This window comes from Rana temporaria, chromosome 3 (assembly GCF_905171775.1).
Source record: "Rana temporaria chromosome 3, aRanTem1.1, whole genome shotgun sequence".
In the NCBI taxonomy this organism is placed as follows: domain Eukaryota; kingdom Metazoa; phylum Chordata; class Amphibia; order Anura; family Ranidae; genus Rana; species Rana temporaria.
In genome coordinates this window covers 66194052-66212600 of record NC_053491.1, presented here as the reverse complement: position 1 = coordinate 66212600, position 18549 = coordinate 66194052, and the positions used below count along the sequence as shown (strand labels likewise).

The window sequence follows — 18549 nt, the reverse complement described above, 5'->3', positions numbered from 1 at the left end:
GTCAACAGCCTTTTGCTGCATGACTGTATCACAATTTTCTGCTTTTCTGTATCTCCCCAGTGAGAATGTATCATGTGTAGTGAAAAGGGTCAAATTTAGCGCTAGAGCAAATTATTTGCATTAAATATGATTTTTACAGTACGTTACGTAAAAAAGGCCTTTTACTATGATTATTGCTAATTTCAAGGATACATTTTAATTCAGATTATTTTAAAAGGTCCCATTTAGTATTATGCAGTATGGGGTACCCCTGATGACGTCAGTTATGACGAAACGGTCATAGGGTTGCCATGTACACCCACTGCGCATGCGCGAACCGAAACTTATCTGACACACAGAGCTTATTTTCAAATCCTTGCAAGGAATTTTATATGCATGAGGACTTGGTCCCCTTTTTACTTTATTTTATTTAATAAATAGTGGAAGAACCTCTACACTATTGGATCCTTTTTTTTTGTCTTTATAAACATTGGCTTTTTGGCTTTTTGCCTGACATCTACCTCCCATTTTGCTAAGCCTTGTTGACTACCCTGAGTAAGGGTGGTCGCAGGCTTTTTGGTAAGCATTGATTTTCACCAGAGGTGGCGGGCAGCACAAGATCTGTTTGACTTCACTCATGTTTCTACAGTGTTGTGTTTCACTGGACAGTCACGTTGGTATTGCTCACATATATCTATTAAGAACATCATGTTTATGGACATTACCTAAAATTACTATTATTATTTTTGTATCACATTTATCATTTATTATCCAGCGCTACACTTTCTATTGTCCATTCTTTGTCTTGCCCCATATCAGGGTTATAGTGTTTAGCTGCAGGATTTTTATCACGGATTTAATTCAATATTTTGTTTCATTTCACCACACACCTAGCGCAAAATTTCCACTTTTTAAAAAAAATGGGGTAATAATTAGAGGTGCACCGAAATGGAAATTTCAGAACCGAAACGAAACCGAAATAAAAAAAAATGTCAGGCCGAAACCGAAAATGATTTTTTTTTCTTTTTTTTTTATAATTATATGTTAAAAAAACACCCCCATCTCCTGCCACCATCACCTCCTGCCCCCACCACCCCCTGCCACCATCACCTCCTGCCAGCTCTTGCCGCCATCACCTCCTGCTCTCGCCACCACCTCCTGCACCCACCACCCCCACCTCCTGCCACAATCGGCTCTTGCCACCATCACCTCCTGCCCCACCACCTCCTGCCAGCATTACCTCACCCACCTCCTGCCACGGTGCCACCATTACCTTCTTCCACCATCACTTCATGCCCCCCACCACCTACTCCCACCCCCAGCTTCTTTATTACCTTAAAGCTGGGCTGTGCTGGACATGGCTGTGCTGTGCTGGACATGGCTGTGCTGTGCTGGACATGGCTGTGCTGTGCTGGACATGGCTGTGCTGTGCTGGACATGGCTGACCTGGTCTGTTAGTGGGCCCTGAGGACAGGGTTGATGACCACTGCTCTATATGATATGAATTAGACATGAAACAATGTTTTCATAGAACATAATAAACATATGTTTTACATGTATATGTTAATAATAATTTTACTTTTTCCCAGGTTTGACCCTATTCGAGTCGTCCAGCAGTTACGAGCTTGCGGTGTGCTGGAAACAATCCGAATTAGTGCACAAAGCTATCCTTCCAGGTAATTCTTCATTTCAGATTACTTAAACACTAAACTTTAGCTATGAACCCTTAACTCATTAGATTGTGTCTTTCTAGGTGGACATACATCGAATTTTATGGTCGCTACAGCATTCTCATGACACAGCAGGAATTGACTTTGCATGATAAAAAGCAGATTTGCATGGTTGTATTGCAAAGATTAATCCAGGTATATTCAGTATGTGATGCAATGGGGCTGATTTACTAAAGGCAGATAAGCTGTTCACTTTACAATGGAATGTGCACTTTGCAAGAGAATTTACCTTTAACTTAGCAAATGTGGTGAAGCTTCACTGGCTTCCATCATCCAATCACGTGCACACAGCAGATCATTTTTAGTTCGCTTTCTTTTACTTTGGGGGTAATGGGGGAATATTTGTTTTTTTTCATGTGCAAGTTTTTTTATTTTGCTTGCATGTGATTGGGTTTTCTTTGGAAAGTGAATTTGCGCCACATTTATTAAGCTAAGGGAACATTCTCTTACAAAGTGCAATTTTATTGCATAATTACCAGTCTATTTTCAATTAGTAAATCAACCAAGTGTATGCTTTTTCAGGTAAATATTGATATTTTTAGTGTATATTAAATGATCAGTTTCATAGATTTCATGTTAATTGTGTACAAGTATTTAACAGTTCTAACTAGATCAGTATTTTCCATGCAATCCAGTTTTTAACCAGTAGATGGCCTACAAACCAAATAAATATTATAGAAGAAATAGTTATAGATCAGATTAATACAGCAGTTGCTATAATAAGAACAGAGGGCTAGATTCAGATAGCCCGGCGTAATTTTCTGCGGGCGTAACGTATCTCAGATACGTTACGCCGCCGTATTTATAAAGAACTTGCGCCCTAAGTTACGGCGGCATATCGTATGTGGTCCGGCGTAAGCCCGCCTAATTCAAATGTGAATGATGTGGGCATGTTTTATCTAAATTGCTTATGACCCCATGTATTTGATGTTTTTTACGAACGGCGCATGCGCCGTCTGTGAAAGAATCCCAGTGCGCATGCTCGAAATTACGCCGCAAATCGTCAATGCTTTAGACGTGAACGTAACTTTCGTACAGCCCTATTCGCGAACCACTTAAGCAAACGACGTAATCGACGGAAAATTTGACGCTGGCCCGACGTCCATACTTAACATAGGATACGCCTCATATAGCAGGGGTAACTTTACGCTGGAAAAAGCCTAACGTAAACGACTGAAAAAATTGCGCCGGGCGGACGTACATTTCTGAATCGGCGTATCTACCTAATTAGCATATTCCTCGCGGAAATTGACGTAAGCGCCACCTAGCGACCAGCGTAAATATGCAACTAAGATACAGAAATAAGATAAGCCGGCGCAGCTTTGAATTTACGCGGCGTATCAATAGATACGCCGACGTAAATTCTTTCTGAATCTAGCCCAGAATGTGTGGCTGTTCACAGGGAGGCTGAAAAAAAGTTCTGCACTTAAAGGGTCACTAAAGGATTTTTTTTTTGCGAAATAGCTTCCTTTACTTTACTACAGTCCTCGTTTCATGTCCTCATTGTTCGTTTTTGCTCTAATGTTGCTGTAATCCTTCTCTGTTCTGAACACTTCCTGGTTGTCTGTTTCCTGATGAAAAAAGTCATGGGAGCTTTCTCTCTGTGGTCACTAATCAAGGAGGTGTGATTACTGTGTGTCTAAAACCCCTCAGCACCAATCAGTTTCGTTTTACAAACCATCACTGCCCTGTATTGGCTCTGAGTCTCTGTACATCACAGAAGCAGGAAACAACATGCAAAAACGAAACTAAAACTGTAGGTACATTAAAAGACTGATTTTTTATCAATTTTTAAAAGGAATCAGTTAACCATCATGTCTCTATACCCTGTAAACAGTCATTTCAGAAAAAAAAAAAAACGTTTTTCTTTACAACTCCTTTAAGAACTGTTTGTGTAAATTTCAACTTGTTTCGGGTTGTAATTTAGGATTGTTAGCACTTTCTGATTTACTGACTTTTATGTGTGGATAAGCTTTATTTGCAGTGCATTCATCAAGTATTCAGACCCCCTTCACCCTTTTCAATTTGGATATACTGCAGCCTGATATTACAGTTTTTTTTTATCTCGTTAATCTACACTCAGTACCCAATAATGACGACAAAATTAAAACAGAATTTTAGAAATGTTTGCAAATGTATGAAAATGGAAAAACTGAAATATCACATTGGCATAAGTATTCAGACCCTTTGCAACAACACTTGAAACTTAGCTCATTCTCTTGATCATTGCTGAGAGGTTTCTACATCTTGCCATGATTTGGAAAGGCACACACCTCTATAAAAGGCCTCACAGCTGACAATGCATACTGTATAAGAGCAAAAGCCATGAGGTCAAAGGGAACTACCCACAGAGCTCAGAGACAGGACTATTGTAAGGCACAAATCTGGGGAAACAAAAAAAATCTGCTGCACTGAAGATTCCCAAGAACACGGTATTCCACAAATGGAAAAAGATTTGCATACCAGGACTTTTCCAAAAGCTGTTTGCTCGGCCAAACTAAGCAATCAGGGGAGAAGGGCCTTAGCAAGAGAGGTGACTACAAACCTGATAGCAGGGGCGGACTGACAACTCATGGGGCCCCCGGGCAATAGAAGATTATGGGGCCCCCGGGCTTACAGATGGCCACCAAGCCAGGAGGCAGTGCAGAGGCAGGGCAGCTAAAATCTCAGGACTATCACATTAAAAGCATGTCGATGTTGGACATATCAGGGACAGATGTAAAAAAAAACACAGATTTTTACATACTTCCCCTGGTTTTACTGAGCCTGGCAACCCTGATGGGGCCCCCTAGTGGCATGGGGCCCTCGGGCAGTGCCCGAGTGCCTCAATGGTCAGTCCGCCCCTGCCTGATAGTCACTTTGAGCTCCAGAGATCCTGTGTGGAGATGGGATAAAGTTCTAGAACAACCATCACTGTATCCCTCTACAGATCTGGGCATTATGGCCACTCGCTAGATGGAACACTCCTTCAGTGCAAAACACATAAAAGCTTGCTTGGAGTTTGCAAAAAAATGTTTGAATGGCTCTGTGAGGAACCAGATTCTCTGGTGTGATGAAAGCAAAATAGAACTGTTTGGCCTTAATTCTCAATGTTATGTCTGGAGGAAACCAGGCACTGCTCATCACCTGCCCAATACCATCCCAACAGTGAAGCATGGTGCAGGCAGCATTATGCTTTGGCAGTGTTTTTAAGCAGCAGGGACTGGGAGACTAATCAGGATCGTCGGAAAGCTGAATGGAGCAAAGTACAGGAATATCCCCAATGAAAACTTGTGTATATACAGTATATATCATACACAAATATATGTTATGATACTGCGCTTAACAGTCTCATTGTGTACATGAATTTCAGACTCAGGAAGGACTTTCAGGTGCTTACTAGGAAAAAAATTAATTGTGTTTGAGATATGTTCACATTGACCTGTATGAAAGTACGCAAAGCAACTCAACACATGGCACAGTGCGTACAATTCTATAAATTCCAATTTAAAGCAGAGGTTCACCCGTAGAATATACATTTTCCCCTTAGATGGATGCTCGTTTTGTCTAGGGGAATCGGCTAGTTGTTTTAAAATATGAGCAGTACTTACCGTTTACGAGATGCATCTTCTCCGTCGCTTCCGGGTATGGGCTGCGGGACTGGGCGTTCCTATTTTGATTGACAGTCTTCCGAGAGGCTTCCGACGGTCGCATCCATCGCGTCACGAATTTCCGAAAGAAGCCGAACGTCGGTGCGCAGGCGCAGTATAGAGCCGCACCGACGTTCAGCTTCTTTCGGCTACTAGTGACGTGGATGCGACCGTCGGAAGACTTCGGAACGCCCGCTCCCGAAGACCCGTACCCGGAAGCGATGGAGAAGATGCATCTCGAAAACGGGTAAGTACTGCACATATTTTAAAACAACTAGCCGATTCCCCTAGACAAAACGAGCATCTATCTAAGGGGAAAAGGTCAAAAAATAAATAAATGGGTGAACTCCCGCTTTAAGCATTGCATTGCAGATTGTTCAGTATGGATTAACAAACTCTTGTCAGAAGCAAAATGCTTGACCTTGACTAACAGTCTGCAGAATGATTGCTACCAGCTGGGCACAAACCATAATTAATTATTAACAACTCAATAAACAGTCCATGTGAATTAATTTCATTTTACAGAATGTATTTCAAATATACAATATTTCACAAAAGTGAGTACACCCCTCACATTTTTGTAAATATTTTATTGTATCTTTTCATGTGACAACACTGAATAAATTACACTTTACTACAATGTAAATTAGTGAGTGTCTTTGGGAAAGAGATGTATGAGTGCTGCCAGCATTGCTGCAGAGGTTGAAGGGGTGGGGGGACAGCCTGTCATTGCTCAGACTGTACACCGCACACTGCGGTCTGCGTGGCTCTCATCCCAGAAGGAAGCTGCCAGCACTGGGGAGCTACAGTTCATTATTATTGAGGGAACTATGAATGCCAACATGTACTGCAGGGTTTGACAAATTTGCTTGGAATCTAGGAGCCAGCTAAAAAAATTAGGAGCCAGAAAACGCGCCCCGTCCCGACGAGCTTGCGCGCAGAAGCGAACACATACGTGAGCAGCGCCCGCATATGTAAACGGTGTTCAAACCACACATGTGAGGTATCACCGCGATTGGTAGAGCGAGAGCAATAATTCTAGCCCTAGACCTCCTCTGTAACTCAAAACATGCAACCTGTAGATTTTTTTATATATATAATGTTTGGGGGTTCTAATTAGAGGGAAGAAGATGGCAGTGAAAATAGTGAAAAATTACATTAGAATTGCTGTAACTTGTAATGCTTAACTTGTAATACCAACGGCCACCAGCAGATGGCGCCAGCTTACACATCTGGTGGTAATAACTTGTAATACCAACGGCTCACCACCAGATGGCGCCAAATCTGAAGCAGAGCATGATCCCCTCCCTTCGGAGATGGGATGCAGTGCAGTATTCCAACATAACGACCCCAAACACACCTCCAAGATGACCACTGCCTTGCTAAAGAAGCCGAGGGTAAAGGTGATAGACTGGCCAAGCATGTCTCCAGACCTAAACCCTATTGAGCATCTGTGGGGCATCCTCAAACGGAAGGTGGAGGAGCGCAAGGTCTCTAACATCCACCAGCTCTGTGATGTCATCATGGGGGAGTGGAAGAAGAATCCAGTGACAACCTGTGAAGCTCTGGTGAACTCCATGCCCAAGAGGGTTATGGCAGTGCTGGAAAATAATGGTGGCCACACAAAATATTGGCACCTTGGGCCCAATTTGGACATTTTCACTTAGGGATGTACTCATTTTTGTTAGCGGTTTAGAGATTAATGGCTGTGTTGAGTTATTTTAAGGGGACAGCACATTTACACTGTTATACAAGTGGTACACTCACTACTTTACATTGTAGCAAAGTGTCATTTCTTCAGTGTTGTCACATGAAAAGATATAATAAAATATTTACAAAAATGTGAGGGGTGTACTCACTTTTGTGAGATACTGTATGTTTTACCTAAAAAACTAAATTACAGTTGTCAAGAGTTTTTACGGGTTAAACTGTGCCTTACTAAAATGGTAGTTCTTTTTATGCTTCATGTACACTGGGCTATTTGTCATGGTGCATGCGATCCCGGCGTTTGGTGTGGAAGGAAGCCTCACTGTTGGCAACCTGTAAAACTCTATGGGCCAGATTCACAGACGAAGTACGCCGGCGTATCTACTGATACGCCGGCGTACTTTCAAATTTCCCGCGTCGTATCTTTAGTTTGAATCCTCAAACCAAGATACGACGGCTTCTGAGTTCGATCCGACAGGTGTACGGCTTCGTACGCCTTCGGATCGTAGGTGCAATACTTCGGTGCCGCTGGGTGGAGTTTGCGTCGTTTTCCGCGTCGGGTATGCAAATTAGCGAATGACGACGATCCACGAACGTACGCATTTTCTAACGTCGTCTGTAGTCGGCTTTTTCCGGCGTATAGTTAAAGCTGGTATTTTGCAGCGTATAGATAGACTTGCCATGTTAAGTATGGCCGTCATTCCCGCGTCGAAATTTGATTTTTTTTTTTTTTGCGTAAGTCGTCCGTGAATAGGGATGGACGTAACTCACGTCTAAGTTAAAAAAATGATGTCGTTGCGACGTCATTTCGCGCAAAGCACGGCGGGAAATTTCTGGACGACGCATGCGCAGTTCATTCGGCGCGGGGACGCGCTTCATTTAAATGAAACCCGCCCTCTACCCGCCGATTTGAATTCCGCCGCCAGAAATACACTACGCCGCCGTAACTTACGGCGCAAACTCGCTGAGGATTCGAATATACGCCAGGTAAGGTACGGCGGCGTAGTGTATCTCTGATACGCTGCGCCGATCTAAATGTATGTGAATCTGGCCCTATGAGAGGCTGAAAGCTGGACGGTGCAATCGGTGATATGAACGTTGAAGTCAGTATGCACCCAGGAATGCTCGGAATGCAGACTGCTTTTGTTCTGGGCATTCATCTTTGGGCCCACACTGCTCTGAGGCCCCGTACACACGACCGAGGAACTCGACGTGCCAAACACATCGAGTTCCTCGGCCAGTTCAGTCCTGGAGCCGCCGAGGACCTCGGCGGGCCGAGTTCTCCCATAGAACAACGAGGAAATAGAGAACATGTTCTCTATTTCCTCGCCGAGGTCCTTGTCGGCTTCCTCGGCCGAAAGTGTACACACGGCCGGGTTTCTCGGCAGAATTCAGCCAGAAACTCGGTCGGAAGCTGAATTCTGCCGAGGAAACTGGTCGTGTGTACGGGGCCTAAATGTTAATAGCATTCCATACCAAACTAATGGGAAAATATCTGACAGGGACTGGATATCTCTAAATCACTACTCCTACTGTACTATGGCTCAGCCTTCTTTTCTTTAAAGACTTGCATATGATGGCACCACCAATGGTGGTTGTGGTGGCAAAATAGTCCTTCACGCTTACGGTTTGTCTGTTTTTGGTTTCGCCTTGTTTTCAGGACTCCAACCAGTATGTGTTTGGAAAAACGAAAATCTTCTTCAGAGCTGGCCAAGTGGCATACTTAGAAAAACTACGATCGGATAAGCTGAGAAATGCCTGTGTCATAATCCAGAAGAATATGCGAGGCTGGGTGCAACGCAGGAAGTTCCTGCGTGCAAGAAATGCCGCCATTGTCATACAGCAGTATGTCAGAGGACAGCGGGCTGTCAGGTAACCCCCAACTTTAAATGAGTTCAAAGCCAAGCATAGCACCCAACCAGATTTGTGTTTTCATTTTTATCATTGTTGATTGTAAATTGAAGGCTCCTATATGTGTTTTGCTAGTGCATGATTGCGGTGACATCCTGTAAAGAAGAAACACACCTTTTGCAAAGAAAAAAGAAATGTGTCTATTTTGCAAAAAGCACAAATGTGTATTTAGAATTTTTTTGCAAAACATTTCCGCAGCGATCAATGCATAGTGGGTGCAGTGCTGTGGCTCCTGCAGACTACTCCTCCAGCTCAGGTCTGTATGAAGGTACCAACCTTCTATTACAGGGCTACAGGAAAACTCATTGGCTAGTGAATACTTCCGTATGAGGACCTCCGTAATGGAAAGCAGAAAGAACAATGATAATAGTTTCAGTTACTAGGCGGATGCGGCCCTCCTCAGACGGGGTAATTCAATAGAAACTACAAAAACAAAGGCAAAAGAAAGGCGCACACACCTAGTGCATTATCAAACAAAAAAATATAATCGATGTAAAAGCAAAAAATAAATACTCTCATAATTGCAACAGACCACACAATGTCAAGCAGTGCGGATAACAAATGTCGTATACATCAAAGGGATTTAGAGCTGACGCATTTCGGGGCTGCAACCTCTTCATCAGACCTCGGCAAGGCAAGCTATTTATATAAGAACAAGCTATTTGAATACGAGAGAGGGTTGAAAGAGGGAGGGAGAAAAAATATATATACATATATAGAAAAAAGATAGGTTGGGATTGCTGCACCAAAATTACTTTAATAAAGAAATAGTACCATGAATACCATGTATTTTTTATTTCTTTGGAAGGCCTGATTGCATCTGCATATACCTTTATGACCGACGTGCACCTTACCCTTGTAATTTTCTTATATATATATATATATATATATATATATATATATATATATATATATATACACACACACACACATAATGAGTGTAGAAAACATTATTGTAGTATAATATATATATATATATATATATATATATATATATATAGAACCACCCTGGTCCACTGTCATTGAGTTAATAATGCTAATGAGAATGCTAAAAGGGAAGATAGCTCACCCTGTGTTGTCATCATGGCTGCTGGAAAAACATGGTCCCTGGAAAGCAAACCAGGGGCACCTATGGACACAAATAGTGGGGTCATATCCATCCAGCTCTGATCAGGCCCTATCATTAAGATGTGTTCTGAGTCAGTAAAACGGCGGAAACGCTGATTGGCCCACCCACTGCAGGGAAACAGAGGCCCGGGACCAGAGTGTCCCCTCCAATAGCGCCAGTTGCGGCCAATGACGTCACCTCCGGCCCTTGGGGGATGCAGCCGATGATATCACACTCATATTATATATATATATATATATATATATATATATATATATATTTATATATATATATGTGTGTAAATATATATGTGTGTGTGTCTATATATATATATATATATATATATATATATATATATATAATCTATATATAGATATATATTTTTTTCCTCTACCTCCCTCTCTCCAACCCTCTATCTTTTTGCTCCCCACCCCTCATGTCCCCTTTGGGGGAGTGGGCTTTTTTTGGTGTTTTTATATAAATAAATGCTTTGGTGTCCAGAGCAGCCAAGCTCTGAGGAAGGGGGTGTGTCCCCCGAAACACGTCAAGTCTACACCCCTTTGATGTATTCAACATTTGTTGTCCACACTGCATGACCTTATGTAGTCTGTTGCAATTTTGTAAGTATTTATTTTTTGCTTTTACACTGATTAAATTTTATTTTATTTTTTGGTAATGCACGTGCGCCTTCTTGTCCCTTCGTTTTTGTAGGAAGAATCGTTGGGCTACAGATGCAGTGATGTCACCACACTTGTGCTCCATTAAGAACTACAATCCCTCTATTGCGGGGGGCTTTGTCTGCTGGCAATGTTTCATGTTACACCCTAAATATGCGTGTACCATAAAACACGATCAGAAAAGTGGAATTACCTTTTAATGACCTGGAGGAAATGAGAATTCTACATGGCAACATTGATAAGTATAGTCTGAACTTAAATTTGTTTTTTATCTCTAGACAAACAATAACTGCAACTGCCATTAAACACACCTGGGCTGCGATCATCATTCAGAAATACAGCCGAGGTTTTCTAGTGCGCCGTATTTACCAGCTTATAATAGTAGCTGCTGTGACCATACAAGCATACACACGAGGTTACCTGGCCAGGAAACGGTATCGTAAGGTAAGTTTATGAGACTGTCCTCATATGTGTCAGCTGGGGGCATGTTTTCCATTAATATGATACAGACTTTTAGAGATTTCATTCTTATCATTACCTTTGAGTGTGTGATTGACTGCCCTCTATAATAGCTGGAGAGGAGGGCAATTAGGAAATAGTTAACTCTCCCCCTAGCAAGGAGGAGAAATTAGATTTAAAAAATCCTCTTTGTATTGATGGTTTTTTGACAAGGGCTGGAAAATTATTACATATACTAGCAAAAGTGTGATCACTCCAGAAATAAGGGTGCGGATAATTATTTTAGCAGAATGAGCAGAGGGTATGACAGCAGCCAGTATACCATGTACAGGATAGAGGAGGGTATGACAGATAATGTATTGTATGTGCTGGAAAGGAGTGCAGGGAAATGTGAGTGAGCTGAATGTGCAGCAGAGGAGTGCAGAGGGTATGACAGCAGGCAGTAAGTATAGAGGAGGAGTACAGAGAGTGCGACGGTCTGCAGTATGTGCAAGAGAGGAGTCCAGAGGGTATGACAGTGGGCAGGAGAGGAGTCCAGAGGTTATGACAGTGGGCGGGAGAGGAGTCCAGAGGGTATGACCGTGGGCAGCATGGGCAGGAGAGGAGTCCAGAGGGTATGACAGTGGGCAGTATGGGCAGGAGAGAAGTCCAGAGGGGATGGCAGTGTGCAGTATGTGGAAGACAGGAGTCCAGAGGTTATGACAGTCGGCAGTATGGGCAGGAGAGGAGTCCAGAGGGTATCTCAGTGGACAGTATGGGCAGGAGAGGAGTCCAGAGGGTATGACAGTGCGCAGTATGTGCAAGAGAGGAGTCCAGAGGTTATGACAGTCGGCAGTATGGGCAGGAGAGGAATCCAGAGGGTATGACAGTGTGCAGTATGTTTAAGAGAGGAGGCCAGAGGTTATGACAATAGGCAGTATGGACAGGAGAGGAGTCCACAAGTTATGACAGTGAGCCGTATGGGCAGGAGAGGAGTCCAGAGGGTATGACAGTGGGCAGTATGTGAAAGAGTGGAGTCAAGAGGGTATGACAGAAGGCAGTATGGACAGGAGAGGAGTCCAGAGGGTATGACAGTGGGCAGTATGTGAAAGAGGGGAGTCCAGAGGGTATGACAGTGTGCAGTATGTGAAAGAGTGGAGTCAAGAGGGTATGACAGAAGGCAGTATGGACAGGAGAGGAGTCCAGAGGTTATGACAGTGGGCAGTATGGGCAGGAGAGGAGTCCATAGGATATGAGAGCGGGCAGTATGTGCAGGAAAGGAGTCTAGAGGTTATGACAGTGGGCAGTATGTGCAGGAGAGGGGTCCAGAGGGTATGACAGCAGGCAGTAAGTATAGAGAAGGAGTGCAGAGAAACCGACAGTAGGCAGTATGTGCATATCAGGAGTACGGCTTGTATGATAGCAGTCAGCATGTTCAGGTAAGGAGTACAGCAGGTATGGCAGCAGGAAGTATGTACAGGTAAGAAGTACAGAGGGTATGAAAGCAGGCAATATGTGTAGATCAGGAGTACAGAGAGAATGACAATGGGCAATATGTGCAGATCAGGAGTACAGAGAGAATGACAATGGGCAATATGTGTAGATCAGGAGTAAAGAGGGTATGACAGCAGTCAGATAAGGATTTACCGGCCTGGTAGACGCACACTAACATGTCTCATCTGTTTTGGAGCATTAGAAATAATTTTGAACTTACTTTATATTGATATACTTTGACCAATCTTAATAATTTCCTTTAAAAGATCCGTGAGGAGCACAAGGCAGTGATTCTACAGAAGTATGCACGAGCATGGCTTGCACGGCGGAGATTCCAGAACATCCGGCGGTTTGTAGTGAACATTCAGCTATCCTATAGGGTGCAGAGACTGCAGAAGAAGCTTGAAGATCAGGTAGCTATTACTTTGAGAGTTTACCAGAGCAGCATCTTCTTGATGTCAGGATAGTGAACACTATTTCAGTTTTCAGAGAATGTCTTGTAAAACCATAAACAGTGGTGTGCATTTCTTAACCACTTCCCGACCTCCTCATGTACATATACGTCAGCAGAATGGCACGGACAGGCACATGTACGTACCTGTACGTCCTCTGCTAGACGTGGGTGGGGGGTCCGATCGGGACCCCCCCCGGTACATGCGGAGGTCGGGTCCGCTCGGGGAGCGATCCGGGACGACGGCGCGGCTATTTGTTTTTAGCCGCGCCGTCGCGATCGCTCCCCGGAGCTGAAGAACGGGGAGAGCCGCGTGTACACGCGGCTTCCGCGTGCTTCACTGTGTCGGCGCATCGATCGCGTCATTCCTTTTATAGGGAAGACACGATCGATGAAGTCATTCGTACAGCCACACCCCCCTACACTAGTAAACACACACAAAGTAAACCCTAACTCCTACAGCGCCCCCTGTGGTTAACTCCCAAACTGCAACTGTCATTTTCACAATAAAGAATGCAATTTAAAGGATTAATCTTTACCAGAATGACGGAAAGAAAAAAGTGTGGAGAAGGCTTGGAACAGCTCATGATCCAAAGCATGCAATGTCATCTGTAAATCATGGTGGAGGTAGTGTGATGGCATGGGCATGCATGGCTTCCAGTGGCACTGGGTCATTGGTGTTTATTGATGATGTGACAGAAGACCGAAGCAGCCAAATGAATTCTGCAGTATTTAGAGACACAGCACCTCACAAAAGTGAGTACACCCCTCACATTTTTGTAAATATTTTATTATATCTTTTCATGTGACAACACTGAAAAAATTTATACTTTGCTACAATATAAAGTAGTGAGTATACAGCTTGTATAACAGTGTAAATTTTCTGTCCCCTCAAAATAACTCAACACACAGCCATTATTGTCTAAATCACTGGCAACAAAAGTGAGTACATCCCTAAGTCAAACTGTACAAATTGGGCCCAATTAGCCATTTCCCCTCCCCGGTGTCATGTGATTCTTTAGTGTTACAAGGTCTCAGGTGTAAATGGGCAGCAGGTGTGTTAAAGTTGGTGTTATCGCCCTCACTCTCTCATACTGGTCACTGGAAATTCATCATGGCAAAGAACTCTCTGAGGATCTGGAAAAAAATAATTGTTGCTCTACATAAAGATGGCCTAGGCTATAAGAAGATTTCCAAGACCCTAAAACTGAGCTGCAGCATGGCAGCCAAGACCATACAGCGGTTTAACAGGACAGGTTCCACTCAGAACAGGCCTCGCCATGGTCGACCAAAGAAGTTGCACCTGCTCAGCGTCATATCCAGAGGTTGTCTTTGGGAAATAGACATATGCTGCCAGCACTGCTGCAGAGGTTGAAGGAGTTGGGGGTCAGACTGTCAGTGCTCAGACCATACACTGCATACTGCATCAATTTTGTCTGCATGGCTGTATGTTGAGTTATTTTGAGGGGTCAGCAAATTTACACTGTTATACAAACTGTACACTCACTACTTTACATTGTAGCTAAGTGTCATTTCTTCAGTGTTGTCACATGAAAAGATATAATAAAATATTTACAAGAATGTGAGGGGTGTACTCACTTTTGTGAGATGCTGTATACTGTCAGCCCAGATTCAACCAAATGCAGCAAAGTTGATTGGATGGCGCTTCACAGTACCGATGGACAATGATCCAAAACACACCGCAAAAGCAACCAAGGAGTTTTTGAAGGAAAAGAAGTGGAATATTCCGCAATGGCAGAGTCAAACACCTGATCTCGACCCATTTGAGCATGCATTTCACTTGCTGAAGGCAAAACGAAAGGCAGAAAGACCCACAAACAAAGAACAACTGAAGACAGCTTCCGTTAGAGCCCGGAAAAGCATCAGAAAGGAGGAAATCCAGTCTTTGGTAATGTCCATGGGTTCCAGACTTCAGGCAGTCATTGCCAGTAAAGGATTCACAACAAAATATTAAAAATTAACATTTTATTTATGATTATATTCATTTGTCCAATTACATCCGAGCCCCTGAAAATGGAGGGACTGTTTATAAAAATAGTTGCCGTTCCTAAATATTGTACTTGATATTTATGTTCAACCCCTTGAATGAAATCTGAAAGTCTGCACTTCAAATTCATTTGGATTGTTTTATTTTAATTTAATTCTGGTGGCATACAGAGCCAAAAGTATGAAAATTGTGCCTGTGTCCAAATATATATATAAATATAGGGCGTTCAAGTCAACTTTTGAGTTTATATAATGAAAGATCAAATTTTAAGTGGAGTGGAGTGTTTATTTTTCGACATACTCCCCTGCTACATTTATACACTTATCCCAGCATTTAACTAATGCCTGGAAAGCTTTGGCAAAAATAGATTTATCAGTAGGCCTGAACCATCCTAGGACATCGTCTACATCGACGTCTACATCACTCCATCCTCAGTGCTGAAATGCTGACTTCCAAGCAGGGCTGTCTTAATGAGAGGGCACACCTGGGCACTGCCCAGGGCCCCCAGCTGCATGTGTGGCCCCTGCACTTTCCCCAAAGCAGCTGGTCCTTGAGCCCACGCTGCCCCGAAAAGGGCATACTAGCTCATTATGAATTACTTAGCTGAGATCGAAGCCCCTGCAGCCATCCTCGTACACCGCTCCAGCGACCGCCATCTCTCCCGGGGGTTACTTCCAGGTATCGCGGCGCGATTATGTCAGTCGCACGCATGCACGGGAGCTGCCGGTAACGGCACACTCACTGAAGCCAACGGCACATACGTGCCATTACTTCAGTGCGCATGTGTTGATGGCATTGGCACATGCAGGGGACAGGGATATCTCCTAAACCGTGCAGGTTTAGGAGATATCCTGGGTAGCTACAGGTAAGCCTTATTATAGGCTTACCTGTAGCATAAAGGGTTTACAGCCACTTTAATGCGGAGCTTCACCCAAAAGGGTAAGCTCCGCTTGTCTGCCTTCTACCTACTTGATGTCTGTTTACCTGCACTGTCTCCATTGTAGGGGCCCCAGAGCATTACTTTGCCCAGGGGCCCATAATGCTATTAAGTCGGCCCTGCTTCCAAGGAACTCTTTTAGGGGTCCAAACAGGTGGAAATCACTTGGAGCGAGGTCCGGCTGTAAGAACCTTGGATTACGAGCATAATCTGTTCCAGGAGAATGCTCGTAATCCAAAGTACTTGCATATCAAAGCAAGTTTCCCCATTGAAGTCAATGGAAACGAAAATTATTTGTTTCGTCTTGACTTCAATGGCTTGCAATACCGCATGTGGCCAGAGGTGAGGCGGTGCCGGAGAGCCTTGGAATCACTCGGAAAGGCCCGAGGACACCTCAGCTGAACTCGGGAGCGGAGTATTTCCGAGATTTTCCAAGCATTTCTGAACAGCTCTGATCGGCGCCGTTCGGCTTGGCTCCGGCGCTCCCCCACCTCAGGCCAAACGCGGTATTGCACAATCGCTTTGGCTTGAATCCTGCTAGTTTTGCGAGACAACACCCGAAAACCGAGTTAGGAATTTTTTAAATACAGTGCTCGTATTGCGAAACGCTCGTTAACCGCGTTACTCGCAATCCGAGGTCCCACTGTACCTCTCAGCCGAGTTGCTGTAATGCACACGTAGTGCGGTGAGCAGTATGATCTTGCGTGTTGTCCTGGAGAAACAAAACGCTGTTAGTGATCAAACCAAACTATTTTTTCTGCAGATGTATGCAGATCACACAACATTAATATTCACTATTGATATTGGCACCACAGGGTAGAAAATCCACATAAATAACGCCACGTTTTTGTCCCAGAACTTACCATCACCTGTAGACGCAATTGTTCACATTTATTTTGGTGGTGGTGAGTCTGTGGTGGAGATGTTCCATGCACACTGTTGACTGCCATCTTCATTAACCCCCTGCCGACCGCTGCACGGCTATATACGTCAGCAGAATGGCACGGCTGGGCAGATCGACGTATATGTACGTCGCCTTTAAGGCCCGGGGTGCGGGCACGCACCGCGAGCTCCGTGAGTCTGACCGCAGGCCCCGCAAACTCGATGTCCGCCGGGAGTCCCGCGATCGTCTCACGGAGAGGAAGAAAGAGGAAATGTTGATGTAAACAAGCATTTTCCCGTTCTGCCTAGTGACAAAGACACTGATCACAGCTCCCTATAATCGGGAGCGGTGATCAGTGTCATATCACACGTAGCCCATCCCCCCTAGAACACATCCCTAGGACACACTTAACCCCTTCAGCGCCCCCTTCTGGTTAACCCATTTACTGTCAGTCACATTTACACAGTAATCAATGCATTTGTATAGCACCGATCGCTGTGTAAATATGAATTGTCCCAAAATATCGCTAATAGTGTCCGATGTGTCCGCCATAATGTCCCAGTCAAAATAAAAATCGCTGCCCTTAGTAGTAAAAAAAAATTATTAATAAAAATGCCATAAAACTATCCCCTATTTTGTAAATGCTATAACTTTTGCGCAAACCAATCAATGAACGCTTATTGCAATTTTTTTTATATATATTTTTGGGGGATATTTATTATAGCAAAAAGGTAAAAAATATAGCTCTTTTTTCAAAATTGTCGCTCTATTTTTGTTTATAGCGCAAAAAATAAAAGCTGCCAAAAGAAAGCTCTATTTGTGGGAAAAAAAGAATGTCAGTTTTGTTTGGGAGCCACGGCGCACGACCGCGCAATTGTCAGTTAAAGCGACGCAGTGCCGAATCGCAAAAAGTGCTCTGGCCTTTGGCCAGCCAAATGGTCTGGGGCTGAAGTGGGTAATGGTCTCTAGACTGGCCCATGACATGTGCGCCATCTACCAGTAATAGAACACATGCCACATACTACTGCATGTAGTACCGCTTCGCTAGCATTCCCTTTTATACCTGTAAAATGAAAATTCCCGGTTTGACTTGAATGCCCCTCGTATATATACACACTTTAATATTACATAAGTAAATGCCTTAGAGTATATATAAAACCTCACCTTGTAAAACAACCTATTCCATTTTAAATAGGAATGAAAAGCAACACATTTATGTATAATGTTTTTTTTATTTTACCCTTTTTTCTAAATGATCACATGCCCTCTGTTCCCCTGTTCTCAGTTGCATAAGGATCTTAGAGAACTGGGGAGGGCATCAGCACACTGGTCTTCCCAGTGAATGGTTGTGTGGGGGGGGGTGTCAGCAAAAGTCTGATCACTAGAGAAGAGCAGTTCTCATCACAGCGAGAGAACTGACCACACTAAGCTCTCATGCCTAGTGAGATCAGGATACTTTCTCATACAGGTACATGGTACAGCGGGCACATATCAGGAATATGAAATGTTGGGGTTACATATTTGTTTTAATTTTACTAGGTATAGTTTTGCTTTAGGTGCTTTAAGCTTATTCATTGCAATATTTCAAATACTGTTT

The 18549-nt window shown here is 43.6% G+C and overlaps 1 protein-coding gene across 2 annotated transcripts in view; it reads left to right on the top strand.

The window, feature by feature from the left end:
• MYO5C (myosin VC) overlaps window positions 1-18549 on the top strand; it is a 212488-nt gene that overhangs the window by 110365 nt on the left and 83574 nt on the right. For both annotated transcript variants that reach the window (XM_040342694.1, XM_040342692.1), the window contains exons 17-21: window positions 1569-1655; window positions 1733-1844; window positions 8706-8917; window positions 11020-11185; window positions 12940-13086. In XM_040342694.1, the coding sequence (XP_040198628.1) occupies window positions 1569-1655; window positions 1733-1844; window positions 8706-8917; window positions 11020-11185; window positions 12940-13086 (724 nt within the window). The remainder of the gene's footprint in view (window positions 1-1568; window positions 1656-1732; window positions 1845-8705; window positions 8918-11019; window positions 11186-12939; window positions 13087-18549) is intronic.